The sequence below is a fragment of the Microcaecilia unicolor genome, chromosome 3, assembly GCF_901765095.1.
Source record: "Microcaecilia unicolor chromosome 3, aMicUni1.1, whole genome shotgun sequence".
NCBI classification, from domain to species: domain Eukaryota; kingdom Metazoa; phylum Chordata; class Amphibia; order Gymnophiona; family Siphonopidae; genus Microcaecilia; species Microcaecilia unicolor.
The window spans coordinates 89,289,476-89,307,749 of record NC_044033.1 but is presented as its reverse complement, the minus strand read 5'-3'; the positions used below and the strand labels follow the sequence as shown (position 1 = coordinate 89,307,749).

At 43.0% G+C, this 18,274-nt stretch overlaps 1 protein-coding gene across 1 annotated transcript in view; it reads left to right on the top strand.

The window, feature by feature from the left end:
- The window catches only part of EHBP1 (EH domain binding protein 1), a 763,964-nt gene that overhangs the window by 192,420 nt on the left and 553,270 nt on the right, over window positions 1-18,274 (top strand). The window contains 2 exon segments of the mRNA XM_030196160.1: window positions 5,871-5,963; window positions 10,328-10,450. Coding sequence (XP_030052020.1) covers window positions 5,871-5,963; window positions 10,328-10,450 — 216 coding nt within the window.

Below are 18,274 nucleotides of genomic sequence, written 5' to 3'. Positions count from 1 at the left end.
TAAAAAGTCTTTGAAACTTGAATTTATTTGGAAAGGAATGGAAAATAAATCAGACACATGCATAAAGTCTCTAATTGTTCTTTTTTTTTTGTAAAATAGTTTATTGCAACAGTCAGTAAGACATAAACAACAATAAAGAGTAAGACAAGAGCAAACAAGTGCAAAGCCAGTCCAGTAATGGAGTTGAACAAGTGCCGAAAACAGTAGCAACCTCTAAATAGAATCCAGTTTTGACTGTTCTGCGTTTATATTTCAAGTAAAACTCCAATGGTCATATCAACAACCAAACCCAACATGCTTTACCACAAGCACACCCCAGCCACATCCCTCATGCAACCAAGCACTCACTACCCCTCCCCCACCCCTTCCCTCCCAGAAGTACTATATGGTGCGACTGCATCTCAAATTCTGTATGCTAATTCTGGTCATTGCATCTCAAAAAAGATATAGCTGAATTAGAAGAGGTACAGAGAAGGGTGACCAAAATCATTTAAGGGGATGGAAAGAGGTTAGGGCTGATATGGTAGACATCTATAAAAAGTAGATGTTGAATCACTTGTTTATTCTTTCCGAAAGTAAAAGGACTAGAGGATATGCAATGAACTTACTAAGCAGTACATTTAAAACAAATTGTAAATATGTTTTTTTTTCACTCAGTGTATAATTAAGCTCTGGAATTAATTGCCAGAGAATGTTGCAAAAGTCAGTTAAGGACATAGCCATGAATTCCCAAAGTATGCAAACAATCCAGTAACAGTGTATAATTCACCAAATTGAATGTAGCACTAAATTGTAGAGCACAGTTTCCCAAATGGGGTCATGATAGCTACATTTGGGGTTGTGATCTGGGCAGACACCTAATTTTCCGGGGGTTTGGGGGGGGGGGGGGGCTGGAGACCCACCGGATCTCCAGCCCTCCCTCAACCTGGGGGGGGGGGGGGGGTCGTCATGGGGGGGTCATCGGGGGGGGGGGGACCAGAGGTCCGCTGGACCTCCAGCCTCCTGTTGGCAGGTTTGCTTTGGGGGGAACGGGGTCCTGCCAGCATGCAACTGCATGCTGGACAGGGCTCACCATTCCTCCCCAATGATCTGCAAACCTTAACACCAGTTCGGAGCTGGCATAGGTTTTGCCTCGGCCAGCGACCCAAATTTTGGCGCACTGATCATTGGCGATGAATGCGCTAAGCCCTGTTTAGCATGCATTAGCATGCTACTTGTGCAAAGAGCCCTTGAGTGCATTGTTTCACGCGCTCGAGGGCTCTGATCATGGGGCGGTAGCAAACGCCGGCGCTAATATGGCGCTAGCAGCCTCTAGCGCCAGTGTTTGCTTTTGATCATCTGCCTGTCAGTGATCTTGGAATTGAAGGGAAGATTAGATACGAGCTGCTAATGGGTTGATAGATTCAGGGTAACTTCAGCTTTCATGCTAGGACCTGCTGCATGTATAGACCTCAGACTTGTGTGCAGGGAAAAAGACATTGCTAAATATGGCCAAGCCTGTATCTGAGCAAATACAACTTCAACAACAACAACAACTTTGTTTACAGAAACTGTGATCTCATGGTCAGAACAAGTTTGCTCCTGGCACCTGTGTCCTGGTGATTTGGTTCTCCAAATCACAACATTGGAAAGTCTCAAACCTATTATTCTAGACTGGGAGGCGCGCTTTACCCAAGAAAAGGGTATAAGACACCTCTGGAAAAAAACCCCAAACATATTTATCTGGGTGTTACCTGAAGCAGTTACTGTGAGAGCTGCTGTCAGTGAAAGTGACAGCTCCGATCCGAGCAGGCCGCATCATGAAGACATCTGAAGCTCGTTAAACACAAGGCCCTGCTCTGGCCGCCTGCCTGCTGGTCTCAATCCTCAGCGAGAGAGAGAGAGCGAGCGCGCACACACACACACACACACATGATAACCTCATCCTTGCTCTGTCCTGGGTTCTGGATTTCCTGTTACTGCTCCTGTTGTCTTTCCTGTGAGAGAGTACTTAACAGTGACTGTTTCTGCCTCTGGTGTTTGTGAGAGTGGGAGAGCCTTTTATCATTATTCAGGTCGTAACTGTTTATTTTTCCTATAGTGCCTGGGAGTTAGGGGGTCCTAATTATTTCAGGACTAGGGTAAAACGTGCATTCTTTTCCTTGCCTTGACAGGTACATAAATACTCATTGCTTTACCATTATTTTGGGTAATTTTGCATAACTGCATTATCTGTGATTTACACTATTAGCCTTTATATTTTGCTAGTAAAAAAGACCTGTTTCTCAAACAAATGAAACGGGTGCTAGCAAGGTTATCATGTAATGACGATTATGTTTTTAAGGGAACCATTAGGAGAGAGAGTGTGTGTGTGTGTGTGTGTGAGAGAGAGAGAGAGTGTGTGTGTGCGCGCGCCTCATACAGTAGCTGACAGCAGGAACGGACCATGTTGACACCATCAAAGCTTTGCTCTCAGTATCTCTATTATCTGAACAGCTCTGTTAAACCTGTTATCCTCCTCCCCTACCTCCTCCTTCCTCCCCCTCCTCCCTCCTTCTTCCTCCCTCCTCCCTCCTCCCCCTCCCTCCTTCCTTCCCCCTCCCCTCCTTCCCTTCCCCTCCTTCCTCCTCCTTCTTCCTCCTTCCTCTTCCTCCTCCCTCCCCCACTCCTCCTCCTCCTCCCCCTCCCTTCTCCTCTCCTTCCCCTCCTTCCCCCCTCCTTTCCCTTCTTCCCCCTCCCCCATTCCTCCCTCCCTCCTCCTTCTCCCCTCCTCCTCCCCTCCTTCCCCTCCTCCCCTCCTTCCCCCCCTCCTTCCCTCCTCCCCTATTCTTTGTCACTTCTGACTTTCTTTTGTACCATATTGTAACAGGACAGGGGACTGCACTGAAATGATTCTGGATAAGAACAAAAGATAACTTTAAGCTCATGATTACGATCCTTCTAGTTTCATATCCATGAAAAATGTGATATGAATTCTGAAATCAGGTTTGCACTAGTGCTGTCCGATTCACTCAAAACTTTTTCGATTTGATTCTCTCATATGAATTGGGTTTTTTATTTCATTTGATTCAGCTTAACTGAAATTTAGGGGCCCATAGCCTCAGACCTATGCTAATATTATAACAGACAGAGTAACACAAACAGGCAGGAGCAATTGAACATTTTAAACATTCAAAAAAGCATTTGTGATGACAGGTTAAACTGCACCAGCTTCTGCTTCTCTAAAATGTCTACACTATCTCCACAATTATTGTTCAGTATTAAAAGTAAGTTCAAAACATACCCCACCACCACCACCACCACAAAAAAGGGCCTATATGAATAAGTAGGGAATATCGAATTCAAATATATGTTTTCATAAGAAAGTGATCCTAAAGCTAACATATTGCCAGAGGAGACTGAGAACCAAAAACACCATGCAATCCAGCTCAGTTCCTTGAGCATGTGAGACAAAGGGCCAGAAAGTCACTGATTTTAGGGCAGAGAGGAAATTTAAAAATACTCCTGCCATGGAAGTTGCTTCCTTCACCCAAAAAGCAGGCAAACAAGAAGAGCTGCATGACATTTTTGTTTCTTAAAAAAATCTTTAACATAACAAAAAAAAAAAAAAGCATGTAAGGACTGGATAAAGGACAGAACTTCTACATTAAGAAAGCCCTTTCCTCATTATTCAATATCTCTCTGTGAAAGAATAGTAATAAAAAAAGGCACGTGCATTTTTATAATATACCAGTGCATTCCACAAAACAAAAGGAGCAAGTTCCCACATGCCATCTTTTTCTTTTAATGCAATCCATTGGTTTGATGACTTAAAATGTGCCAAAATTGAAAATACAATGAGACAGAATTAATAGAATTCAGTAACATCCCAAACTTATTAATTAACATTATAATTGAGTTTGCATTTGGGTAATAACTGAGAAAATGCTGTTATCATATCATATTAGGAAGCTTGACATCAACTTGGTTAACACCATCTATATACAAGAACACAGCTGGGAGACAGATTAACTCCCCCCCCCCCCAAAAAAAAAAAAATGGCTTTTACAGCTAGACTTGAAGAAGAAATAAATATATATCACACACAAAAAAATCTCTGCACTAATATAACGTGCTAGGGTGGCCCTATAACCAGTCCCTCCGAATGATACACTGATTACGATTTATAACAAATTACTACCTATGAAAGGTTATTCCATTACTTTACTCCCTCTGTCTACATCTGTATGCTGCACAAACTGGCATGTTTGAAAATATAAGTGAGATTAAATACAAATGCTACAAACAACAAAGAACGTCTGTGGATGAAGCAGCTCATAGTTTGGTTTGCTGTGTTTTGCGTGTACACAGAAGGCGGCTGCATGGGGGAGGGGAAACAGAGACTTAAAGGACTCCTCAGGTGGCGTGGTGTGGCTGGTGGTTCTGCCCCTTGACACTTTCTCCTGTTCCAGGGCAGAGCTGGCAGCCTGTGCCAATAGAGAGACCAGCCCTGAGTAAATTAGTTTATCTTATTGTCGCCGCTGCTGCTGAGAGAAGCAGCAGCGGCTTGGGTGACAGCGGGAAGGAGGGAGGGAGGGAAGCAACAGCAGTTGCTTGGTGACAGCAGGAGGGAGGTGAGGAAGTTCTGAATCAGGACTCCTGATTTTTTTTTTCTGAATTGATTTGAATTGATTTGCCCAAGAATTGGACATCTCTAGTCTGCACCCTTAAATCAGATCATATGAAGGGAAATATAGTAACTACTTTAGTCAAAGTAGTAAGGAACAGGAAGTAGGCTCCTTGTTGCCCCCCCCCCCCCCCCCCCCCCCCCCCAGTAGTAGTCCTTACTCTTTTTTTTTTCCCTTTTCAGATAGTTCTTGGGTTACGCTGGAGGCAGTTGGTATATGCTGCTGCAGAAGTGAGCACAGGTCTGCTGCCTCCTCTAGCAAAGAGAGGTAATAGGTATGGGAGGCCTCCAGGTAGTATATATTTCTTTTAGGCTTTGGAGTAGTGTTTAGAGCTGTTGGTGCCACAAAGAGTACCAGCTTTCCATATCCTGCAGCCAGGATATGAAGGGGAAGAGCAGTACCCAGGACAACACTGGAGTCACTGGAGACTGAAGTAAAATGACAGAGTCGTGCAGAGAGGTGACTGTGTTTAGAGTGTTTAGTGCTGTGGCAGGCAGAGGTGTGAGTGCTTACTGCTGACCTCTCACCTTATTGTGGGGATGAAGATGGAAGAGGCAGCTATTGTGGACTTTGAAGTTGGGGGTTTTTTGCAAGGTGCATCATTGTTATATTAAAATTATTATATTAAACTTTCAATGCTTAGTAATAACATTTATTAAATTCTGAGTGAACATAAAGAACAGTAACATTCAACATTTGTTTAACTTTGATTTCACCCTCATTTCTCTAATATTTACAATATTTAACTTGATGGTGAGAAAATAAAGGTGGTATGCTGCGAGTTTGGCTGGCAGAACATCATCTCAAATATTCAATCAACCTAATATACGTATCATAGTCAAAATATGAGCTAGTTCGATGTTTTGAAACATGTACATTGTCGCTTTCCTCACAGGGCTGGCATTAGGGGTGGATGCAAACAGGGTGATTGCCCTGGGCCCCAATGCTTGCTTGAATATGAAGAAGGCACAGCCTGCTAGTGGGCTTTGGGGGTCCTTTTCCCTAATTTGTACCCTAGGCCCCAGCGTGTCTTAACAATGGGCCTGTCTCCTAATTAGCGAAATAGTGCCTTATAGCTAACTGTTCTGAGTTCTAGTTCTCTCTTAGTGTAACTTTAACAATGTGTGTCTTTCTTGCCTTTTTTACCTTCCCTAACAGCCTGCTTCTTTCCTTTTTCTTAAAATGACTTTACCTGATAGTGTCTTGACTGGCTTCTGTTTACAGAAATTGTAAACCAGTTGAATGCTCTGAGCAGCTTAGATGAAGACCAAGACGACTGCATAAAGCCTTCAGCTAAGTCTGCCAGTTCTTCTGAAGGTCTATAAGCTTTCCTTTGTTTTCTTTCTGTTTCTGATTGTGTTATCTGTGATGTGCTATGATCTTCTGTGTAGCTGTCAGTTTGGTGTTTGTGCCTTCTTTGTATGGTCTTTAGTAGTTTGTAGTGCAACCAACAGCTAAATATGGTGACAACAGAAACATGGCCTTAGACACCATTGTGTTGAAACTACTCTGAATAGTTTTCAAAAAAAGGGTAACACAATTTAAAGCCTTTGCAGATTATACTTGATCATTGTAATAAATCAATGCAAATGTAGTTAGAGCGATGCATAGTATTCTGGAATGGCATCCACAGAAGAGCATTACTATTTGATAAATAAATTTGATTGTGTTTTAAAATCTTGCTGTTAAGAGTTAATAGATGATGTGGATTACAGCAAATTTCTTATTAGGGTCAAAAAACATTTAGAAAAGTGGATATCGACCATTATTTTTACAGACTGGGATGTTTATTTTTCCTTTGGTTTACTGGTTTTTTTTAACATTTCTTTGTGCTTTTCTTTTTATAATTGCTTATATTTAGATAGGTTGGTCTTTTTTTTCCCCATGCACCCAGGAATCCTTCTCTCTTTGCTACTTTTAATCTCTTCCCCTCTTTCCTTATGCTCATACCTTTCCTCTCCACTCCTCTTACATTTATGGGCCGATGATCAGAAGCAAACGCAGGTGCTAGAGGCTGTTAATGCCATACTGGCACTTGCGTTTGCTACCGCCCCATGATCAGAGCCCCCGAGCACATGAAACAATGCAGGTTCTCAACTCATGCAAATGCATGCAAAACAGGGCTCTTAGCTCAAGTAGCATGCAGATGCATGCTAGACCTATTCATCACCAATGATCAGCGACCAGCACTCCAAAGATTGGTTCACTGGCTGCCGCCAGTGAAGAATGGGGAAGAATGGTGAGCCCTGTCCAGCATGCATTTGCATGTTAGCAGGCTCCCATTCCCCCCAGTGCAGCAGCCCCTGCAGGAACCCCGACCCCCCGCCCCCCTCCTAATGACAGGGTCTGGAGGTCCAGTGGACCTCTGGTCCCCCTGACACAGGTTCAGGGGGAGCTGGAGATCCGGTGGGTCTCCAACCCCCCCGCATCCCCTCAGATGTCCCTGGTGGCCCAGTGAGTCGCGGGTCAATTCCCCCCCAACTGGTGGTCTAGCCATCTTTCCCCACTCCTTACCGTCAGTTGGAGGAGAGAGGTGGCCTCCCTCCTCCTCCTCTTCCTCCTCCTCCATTGGCGCCACCTCAAAAATAGCGGCGCCCAGCCCTGCCCAGGGCTGGGATGCGCTGGGCGGGCTTCACACCATATAAGGCCACCTCCCTCCTCCAACTGCAGGTAGGTGTGTGGGGAAGGGCCACTAGACCACCAGGTGGGGGGGATCGACCTACAGCCCACTGGGCCACCAGAGACATCTGAGGGGATGCCAGGGGGTTAAGGGGTTCTGGAGACCCAGTCCCCCCCCCCCCCCCCAAACTTGGATCGTTGGGACTGGACCTCCAGCTTCAGTTTTGCTTGGCTTGGGGTGGTGGTAGTTGGGATCTGGTGGTCCCATGGACTTCCAGCCCCTGTTTTTGACAGGTCTGGGTTTTTTTACAGCCCAGACCTGTCAAACAAGTTCAGGAGGATTGTGCCTGAGTGCATGCTCCTCCTGCACTTTTACCCTATGATCAGAGAGAATAGCATGCTTAAATTTGCATGCTGTTATCTCTGATCATAGGGGCGGTAAAGCCCCGCACTGTTCCAGCGCTATTTTTAGAGCGTGGGGCTTTTGATCATCTGCCCATTAGATATCAAAGGGAGGGGAAGGGGAGGAGTGACATTACTCTCTTTATTTTAGCAAGGGCTTCCTATTATCTTACTAATTCTTTGTTTGGAAAGGAGGTAAAGAAGATCAGCAGATGAAGGGACCCAGTTCATTGTTTCATTCATTTGCAGCATATCCCATAATGGCTAGTCTGTATACATTGTTTCTGCAGACAAAATCCGAAAGAGTGGGGAGTTAATCAGACCTAGGCTTCTGTTCATTGCAGGATGCAATCACTCATCCTTCTTTGTGGCTTAACAGCAAGGGTTCCATTAAGTGACTCTGAGGGTGCAGTAAGTTAAAATTTTGTGGCCTTACTGATCAGGCAACTAGGAGGTCTTCACCCTGACTAAAATAATTGTTGAGCAAAGTAGATGCATATTACTTGTAATGTACTACCTGAAGCTAAGTTCTAATTAATTATATTGCTTCTATTTCTGTTAAAGAATGATGTTGCACTACAAAGTATGAGTTAATTTTTTCAATTATTTTTGTACTGTAGTTCAGTAGTTCTGGGAATCATAGATATTCTGTGCTTGGCAAACAGTAACCAAGGTTGATTTAAAACCAGGCCTTCCCAACCTGTTCTGGGGACCCCACAGCCAATCAAGTTTTTAGAATATCCACAATGAATATTTTAGATCATTTTGCATATGCTCTAGATTAAGGATTATACGGATTTCTCTTGCATATTCTTTTTAAAATTAAATTTATTAAATATTTAAGTACAAAATTAAATACAAAAGTATACAAATTAAGAAGTACAATAAGCCCACATCATAAGCCCACATCAGTAAGGGTAAAGAAACAAAAATAAACAACACTAAATAATAAGGACAAAAATTCAAATAAACCTTGCAAAATTACTTGGCTGATTTTAAATGACTTCCCACCTTAATTTTCCTGACAAGAGCACATAACTCACTTTACTTTAATATCAATTGTTTCAAGCTGAGCTGGATCATAAAAGATATCATTTACCATTAGGAAATGTAATCAAACACTTGCAGGGGAATTTCAGAAAAATACTGGCATCCACTGCAAGTGTTCTTGTCTTTAATTGATGAAAAAGTTTCCTGTGTAATTGTATGGATTTAGATACATCTGGAATATTTTTACTACAAAACACAAAATCTTTTTTTTTTTATTGAAATAAGCTTTTAACAGAGCTTATCACATTTACGGGATAAACTAACCAGGAGGGTGGCATTATATATCCTGAATTGTCTGTAAAAAAAATTTTTGTTAAAGGAATTATTGCCTGAGAACATCATAGGCCTCCTCCTCATTCTTCTAAATGGCATTAATAAACAGTAAGAATTAGTAATCAGATAATATCAGTATCAGAATCAGATAATAGTAATACCTCCTTAAAATATTTCCTTAGCAGCACATCCAATGTTAAATGACTCTGGAATCTCAAATTATTTACTCCAATTTTGTGCTCCAAAGCTTCCAATTGTCTACAAACAGCCTAATTATATTATTTGAGATTCAGGTGACACTTCTGTCTGCTGTACATACCTTCCATCTTTCAGCCACCTGGTGGAAAAAGTCAATATAATTGTGAAACAGGGCCGTTCAACATCTCCTCTTTTAACCACCTTCCATACATAAGAAGGGACACCTTATTGGGAAGCTGGACTTCCTCCACAGGTTCTCCTGTATTTGAAAGGGACACAGCTTTAGGCACTTGAAACAACTTCAGCCCCCAGTGGAATTGGAGCTTGTAGAAGGCTAGAATGTCCACAGACCTCTAAGGGAGAAGAACCAAAACCTGCCCTTACTGGAGATAAGGAAGTATTAGTTGAGGGTGTAGGGTAGATCTTCCCCCCAGGACTCAAGGAGGCCCTAGAGTCTAGAGCTATTGACAGTATCAGGGATGAAATCCTTCACCAACACATGTTTATCCATAGACCCTGATGGTCCTGAAATACCAGCTGAACTAATAATTGCTGTAACTTTGTTTCCTCATTTCTATAACAAACACAGTACCTGAAGGTGTTAAATACCGCTGCTGGACATGGTAAAAGGTCTGTGACTCCTTCTGGGCTCTGAAGGAGCTCCAGAGGGGTATTCCCTTTTGAGCACACCCCTGTAGCCACGGATCATAGATTGAGTCTGCTCTCTTCTCTTGGCATCGGCCCTTAGTGATGACATCAGTGGACTGATGGGTATCGGCAGCAGCCTCCTTTTGTCAGTGCTGTACCTCCAAGATGCTGATCCTTGTTTACTTAACACTAAATAACACTTTGTCTCTGAGGGGAATAAGCAGACCAGGCTTCTTGTTATCTCCTGGCTTCATCCTTATAGTGATATTAGCAGGCTATTGGGTTCTGGCAGTGGCCTTCTTGCATAAGGACTCTGCCTTCAAACTGCCAATACTCCGCTACTGCATACCAAGTAACACTTTTCCTTCATCTCTATTTCATGCATATTCATTGTGGGTATTTGAAAACCTGACTGGCTGTTAAGGCCCTGAACTGGATTTGGGAAGCCCTGACCTAAACCACACTGAAATATTATTCAAATTTGTTTCCAGAGCTTATCAACAAGCTTAATTTCTTGGATGAAGAGGAGCAGAATTTTGCTAATACAAGTTCAGACCCATTTGGAGATTCTGATATAGCAGAATTAAATCCCTTTGGTGATCCAGATATAGAAGGTAATAAATCTTTCATTTTTTAAAATGCTATATATATATATATACAGTTTCTGAAACAAATGTATACAACCAGTAGGGAGTTTATCAAAGTTGTATTCTAGGACTGCCCTTGTTGTCCAGTGGCAGAGCTATCTACTATGTGGTAGATCTGAGTTCAGTTTCTGGGTCAAGCCTTTTGCTCCCATGGCCAAGGGAGGGAGTCAGATTTATTATGCAACAGGAACACCTAGGGGAAATTCTACAAAGGGGGCACCTAGGTGCCAAGAAGGTGCCTATTTGAAGCCTATTTTAGAATTTAGAATTCTAGCTTAGATTGCTAAAAAAAAGTATGTAAAGTATAATAGTATTTGTGCTCTGCCCAGACTTTGCCCTCATGAATGCCCACCTTTAATGTATAGCACCATCACATTTAGGCACCATGCAATGGAAGAATAGCACATAGCCGAAATGTGGGCTTTTTTGCACATATGTGCATGCCTACACTTGTATGCTAGTATTCTGCTCATTTTTGTGCGTTCTTGATGCCTAAATGTTAGTGCCCTTCTTACAGAATTGCCCTTCTAGATTTAGGACTTTTTAAAAAAAAATTTATTTTTAACCATTTAAATTTTTACAAGTGATAAAACAACTTGCTGGAAATACAGAGAAAGTAATATGTAGGAATTATTTCAGTCAGGTAATTCTATTCTTTTCCTTAGACCACTAAATAGGGAGAGTGAAACAAGATAAGGAGATCAATTAAACTGTAAACAGAAAAAACCTGTGGTATTAACCTGATTATCCCCAGATATTACTCGTCTAATTCATTATTCCACATTGATCATCTGGTTGGCTTCTTCAAGGCCAATACGGTGAATAGTCAAATCATTTCATTGAAAACATACTTGTTGTCCAATATTAGTTAGAAATAATACATCTGATTATATTCTCTCTCTTTTAAAAACCAGAAGTTATTTAACAATACATATACTTAAGTCTCTAATTCAAATCCCACTGATTAAAGTAATCCCAGTTTTCACAGGCTTCACTCCTTAGATTTAGGACTAATGATTGCAGAGTTCTGGAAAAAGCTATAGTATGGTGCAAGGTCTTGGACTTGCTGCAGTGAGAAATGGTGCTGGATGTAGGTAACAGTCTCCCAATGAAGGCAAACCAGTAATATAGTTCAACAAAGTGTGGAATAAGCACAGAGGACTATTGGTTGAAAGGAACTGAAGGTGATATAAGGGATTAAGTGCAATGTGGTGGAGCAACAGGGCAGACATGGATGTGTCTACAGTTATTAACTGCCTTAGTATTTATTTATATGGAACAGGGTTTCATACTGGACCAAAATGTTAAATTTCTCTTTCTGTTTGTGTAATATAAGTGTGTTATGAAAATGAGTAGCTGCTGTAATGGTATGTTCAGAATAACAAGATTGTGTGAGGCAGCAGCCAAAAATGCAAACAGGATGGTAGGAATTATTAGGAAAGGAATGGAAAATAAGACCAAGAATATCATAAAGCACTGTATCACTCCATGGTGCAACCTCACCTTGAGTATTGCATTCCTTTCTGGTCACTGTATCTCTAAAAAGATATAGCGGAATTAAGAAAGGTTCAAAGAAGATGGGGGATGGTGAGTAAGAACGAAAATACTGTAATGCCTTTATATCACTCCATGGTGCGTCTGCACCTTGAGTATTGCGTTCAGTTCTTTTCACCGTAACTCAAAAAACACAGCGGAATTAGAAAACGTTCAAAAAAGAGCGACTAAAATGATAAAGGGAATGGAACTCCTCATATGAAGAAAGGCTAAAGAGGTTGGGACTCTTCAGCTTGGAAAAGAGACGGCTGAGGGGGGAATATAATTGAGGTCTACAAAATCCTGAGTGTTGTAGGATGGGTAAAAATGAATCGATTTTTTAAAAACAGTCTTTCAAAAAGTAGGGGACACTCAATGACGTTATATGGAAATACTTAAAAAAAAATGGGAGGAAATAGTTTTTCACTCAACGAATAGTTAAGCTCTGGAACTCGTTGCTAGAGGATGTGGTAACAGCGGTTAGCGTATCTGAGAACTCTTGTGCAGCTAACATCTTTTACAAATCCTGTTCTGTTTACACAGCTTGTGTTTGTATATTTTATATTTTTATGACACCCTATTGCTTGTTCTTCCCAAAGTATGTTAGGTGTTCACTTGGGCCATTTAATTTTAGGGAGGTCATTTTAGAAGCCTGCATGCATATCCATATGTACATGATTCCATACATGTGTAAAAAAGATATCAGAATGCCAATATTTATATGTAGAGATGTCTGGAATGCAGAAGAATGTGGGAAGTTACAAAATTATACATGCATTTCCCATTTTACAATGTGAATGCATTTATAGTTTAGAAATTTTCCCATTGGCCATGGCTGGCTGAAGGAGTTGTGACACCCCGAGCCAGCTTCAGCTTTTGTGCCACCATCTTTGTGCTAGACTTGCAGTATGAGCTGTGCAGATAGGGCCACGTTTTCAGTCAGCAGTGTCACTGGGTAAAGTTAAATGCTAATGCCATAGTTTTCAGTGCCACTATCTGTATAGGTAGCAACACTGAATATACAGATAGTAAGGTGACTATGCAGCAGGGGTCATGAATTGTTGATGTATACCAGAGCAGTGTTTAAAGATAACACTAGGAAATTACTTGTTCTGTGGGAAGATTGTGGGGCTTCGGTGCCTTGGAGGTCACATGACTGACTTTTCAGTAGTATATTTATTATTCTCTATGTCTGAGCCTATTAAGTTTTGTGTGTGCAGTGGGGGTATGCTCTTGGCTGCCTGTTCCTGCATGCTTTGCTTTACTTCTGTTGACATGCCGCTTTTGCCTACTTTTGGCCGTCAGTTCTCCTTCTCTTAGAGTTCAATATGACCCCACTCTGATGGCACTTTTGATGGGCTCAGCGCCGGCGGCTCTTGCCCTCTGTGAGGCTCCAGTGGCCATTTTGTCAGCGGGTTCCTTGCCTGCTACCGTGTCCTGGGATATTGGTTTTGCAGGGGTAGAAGTCTGTGCCCTGCCATTTTTGCCTGAATTTGTTCTTTTATTACATCAGGCCTGTTTATTAAAGTCATCTCAAGCTGCCTCTCCTTCCCCTCATGTTGCTTAAGAAACGAAAACTTTCTGTTTTGCAGGATTTTGAGAATGGTCCACCTTAGGACTTGGAGGAGGTTTTATCTGTGTATTCTGACTGTCCTAGTTCTGCTGATGGACATTTCAAAGGCAGGTGGGGGTGATGATCCTACCGTAGCTAGGCTGTTTTTGAGAGTGGAATTGTTTCTGTTGATCACAAAATCTATGGAGGGTTTAAGCATTTCTTCCCCTGCTTCTCAATCCTCTGGTTCTTCTCCATCTATTTTGTCTGGTACTAAGAGATCTGTATCTTTCCATATTCATGAGGGTATGCAGGAGCTGATTGCAGCTCAGTGGGAGACCCCTGATTCTAACCTCCAGGTGGCTTGCACTGTGTCCAAATTATATCCCCTTCTGCCGATGATTTAGAGCAGTTTGCTGTGCCTAAGGTGGATGCCCTTATTACGGCAGTTACTAAATGTACCACTACCCCTGTTACAGGCAACACTCCAGTAAAGGATATGCATGATCGCAAGATTGAGACTTCCTTGAAGCTTGCCTTTCAACTAGCTGCGTTAAATTCTCAGGCAGCAATTTCTTCTTTTGTAGCCAGGACTTCTCTATGATGGATTCATCAGTTGTCCACGTTGGACTTGCCTTCAGACTTTCTCCTTACCATAGAGGCGGGGTTGTACTATTTGTCAGACACTCTTTGATATTCTCCGAGCATCAGCTAAGGGTATGACCCTGGCCATTTCGGTGCAATGCTGGCTATAGTTGAAGTATTGGGACGCTGATGGGACGCTGATGTGGCATCCAAATCTCGACTGGCAAAGTTGCCCTTTCAGGGGAAACTAGGTGCAGATTTGTAGAAGATTGATAACCTGGGAGATTTCAAGGTCCAGCAGCTACCTGAGGACAAGCCTAAGCTTCACCTCCGGGTGGCTAGGTCTCGTTTTCGAGAAGTGTGGAGGTATAGACCAGGGAAAGATAGTGCTTCCGCTCAAAAACCTTGCTTTCCTCAGACTCAGTCCACCTTTTGAGGAGGCAAGAAGCCCTTTTCTGCTTCCTCAAGAGCCTCTCCCTCTTTGCAGCCCTTGCAGTGACGGGGTAGAGGTTCACTCCTTGTATGTAGACATAGGTGCACATCTTTCACACTTTCACAAGGAATGGACCACCGTGCTCCTGGCTGGAAGCTAGAATTTTCAAAGCCACTTGCAGATCTTTTCATGCTGTCTCCTTGTTGCAGCTCCGCAAAGAGTTGAGCATTGCAAACTACCTTAGCCTTTTTAAGGTGACTGGGGGCTATTCAGCCTGTTCCTCCGGCAGAGAGGGGCACAGGTCAGTACTATATATATTTTGTTGTCCCAAAGAAAGAAGACTCTTTCCCCCCCCCCCCCCCCCCCCCCCCCCCCCCCCGGTTCTGGAGGGGTGAACAAGTCTCTCAGAATGCTACACTTTTGTATAGAGACTCTTTGTTCTTTCATAGCCTTGGTCCAGCCAGGTGAGTTTTGTGAACCTCAAGGAGGCTTATTTTCATATCCCAATTTGGCCTCCTGACAGGAAATTTCTCTGGTTTGCGAACCTGGGAGATCATTTTCAATTCAAGGCCATGCCTTTTGTCCTCACCACTATACCTCGCTCATTTTCAAAAGTTGTGGTGGTGGCAGCCTTTCTTCGCTGGCAAGAGATCCAGTTACATCTTTATCTGGATGATAGGCTAATTCATTTGCCTTCTTATCAAGAGAGCCTTCATGGTACACAGACAATCCTGCCTCTTCTTCCTTTGCTTGGTTGGGTTGTGAATTACAGCAAGAGTCATCTAACCCCCACCCAGACCCTGGAGTTTCTGGGAATGTGCTTCAATACCCAGACGGGGAAGATTTTCCTGCCTCAGCATCATCAGCTCAAGCACAAACAGCAAATTCTCAGGCTTCTCTCTCTTCCTTGACAGTGGGTGTGGGATTATGCTCTGGTTCTCTGTTCTATGGCAGCACCTTTGTATGTTTGCCCAAGGCAGAAGTTCTACATACGGCCCCTACAGTTGTCTCTGTTGAGCCAATGGTCTTCGGTCTTGGGGAACTATGACTAGCTGGTGCTTTGGACGCCACAAGCCAGAGGGAGCCTGACTTGGTGGCTTCTCCCTTCACACATTCAAGTGGGGTTGCTCTTACAGACTCCCCAGTTGTTGTGTTCTCACCTCGGATGCCAGCCTCTTCAGATGGGGAACCCATTATCTCCATCACTCTGCACATCACTGCTGATCAAGAGTGGAGGCTTCCTGGTCCATCAAGCGATTGGAACGAGCTGTCCAGAAAGCTCTACCAGCCTTTGCGCCTCTTCTTCACAGGAAGTCAGTGTGCGTGCTCTCAGCTAATGTCACAGCTGTGTCTTACATCAACAGACAAGAAGGAACAAAGAGTGTATCTCTATTCCAGGAGGTGTGTCTTCTTTTTCAGTGGGTGAAATTGAACATTTTGATGATTTTAGCGTCTGTAGCGGGTTCACTGAAATCGCAAGCGGATTTTCTCAGCGGAGTGCCTCTGGACCTGGGGGAATGGCAACTGTCAATGAGTGCATTTTGTCTCATTTCCACACAGTGGGGCCTTCTAGTTCTGGAACTCATGACATCCAGACTCAACGTGCAAGTGCACAGATTCAACAGCCGCTTCAGGAAGAAAGACTCCGTAGGAATGGATGCATTTGGTACAGTCTTGGCCATCGGACAGCCTCATTTACATGTTTCCTCTGTGGCATCTTGTGGGAAGGATGTTGACAGGATTGCGTGTCATCCCGGGGAGGTCATTATTGTAGCTCTGGACCGGCCTAGACATCCATGGTATGCAGACCTCATCCATCTTCAAATCGATGCAAGTCCGAAAGTGGTCCACTTCTTATGCTCTAGAGTGTGGAGATCTTTTGAGAGCTGGTCTGCACAGAATGGTGTTTCTCCATGTCATGCTTCCTTGTCTCAAAATTTTATCCTTCAGAAGGGATTCAAAAAAGGCTTGGCTCTCAATTCGCTCAAGGTTCAGATGGCAGCATTGGCATGTCATAGAGGCAAGATATAGTACTACTACTACTACTACTATTTAGCATTTCTATAGCGCTACAAGGCATACGCAGCGCTGTACAAACATAGAAGAAAGACAGTCCCTGCTCAAAGAGCTTACAATCTAATAGGGAATGCTTCATTGGCTGCTTACCCTGATATTGTGTGATTCCTCAAGGGAGTTGCTCATCTGCATCCCCCTCTCCGTAATATTTGTCTTTGGTGGAGTATTCGTGTTTCTTAAAACTCTTTACCGACCCCCTTTGAACCCCATCATTCGACAACTATCAAAGATCTTACTTTAAAGGCAGTATTTCTAGTTGCCATTTCGTCGGCATGGACAGTTTCAGAGCTTCAAGATCTCTTTCACAGGGATCCCTTTCTCCACTTTTCTGACTCAGGAGTTTCCATACGGATAGTTCCGTCCCTTTTGCTGAAGATTGTATCTCCTTTTCTTGTCAATCAGACTGTATTTATTTCTTCTTTTTCCAGGGAGGTCTATTCTGCAGAATACGCTTCCCTGCAACTTTGGATGTGAAGCGCATCCTTATGTGCTATCTTACCACTACCAACAATTTCAGGTGGTCTGATCATCTTTTTGTCCTCTTTGCGGATCCCCGGAAGGGTTTGACAGCCTCCAAAGCGACAGTGGCTCGATGGATTAAGTAGGCTATTTCTTTGACTTATATTCTAAGAGATACATTTGCTCCCATGCACATCAAGGGTCATTCTACTAGGTCTTTGGTGATTTCTTTGGCAGAGATCTGTCGGTGAGTGATGTGGTCTTCTTCTCATTCCTTTGTTAAGCATTACCATTAGGATGTGTCTGCTGAAGCAGACGCTTCCTTTGGGGCCACGGTTCGCGCTGCAGGGATATCACCGTTCCTCTTCTCTTATGGATTGCTTTTGTACATCCCATTTGTCTGGACTTATCCTTGTTATGTAACGGAAGAAAAAATTAGTTAATTGGCTGATTAATTTTCTTTCCTTTAGTGCCAAAGGTTCAGTCTAGAGTCCGCCCTTACTACTACTACTACTTAGCATTTCTATAGCGCTGCCAGGGTTACGCAGCGCCCTTCTGTGATGGTTTCAGTTTTTCTGGGTTCTATGTAATTTCGGGTGTTCTGGTTCCATTATTTCTAAGGCACGAGCTTTGCCCTTTATTTCATAGTTCTTTTTTTATCTAGAGGCTGGAGTTTTTTCTCTGGAAGTCACTCTGTTTCACTGCTTTATCGAATACTGGCTTGGTTACTAAACACAGGAGCTTATGATGCACAACTCATTAGTTTTCTCTGTCTCCACCTGCTGGCAGATTGTCACAACCTATTTGTCTGGACTGATCCTTTGGGACTAAAGGAAAGAAAATTTTCAGGTAATTTTTTTTGTTATATTTGTACCCCGCGCTTTCCCACTCATGACAGGCTCAATGCGGCTTACATATTGTATACAGGTACTTATTTGTACCTGGGACAATGGAGGGTTAAGTGACTTGCCCAGAGTCACAAGCAGTTGCCTGAGCCTGAAGTGGGAATCGAACTCAGTTCCTCAGTTCCCCAGGACCAAAGTCCACCACCCTAACCACTAGGCCACTCCTCATACTGGTTTTCACACAAGTCTTTTTTTCCAGGATCTCTTTTCCATTTGCTGTTGCTTCTCTTGCTTCCCTACACCTGACA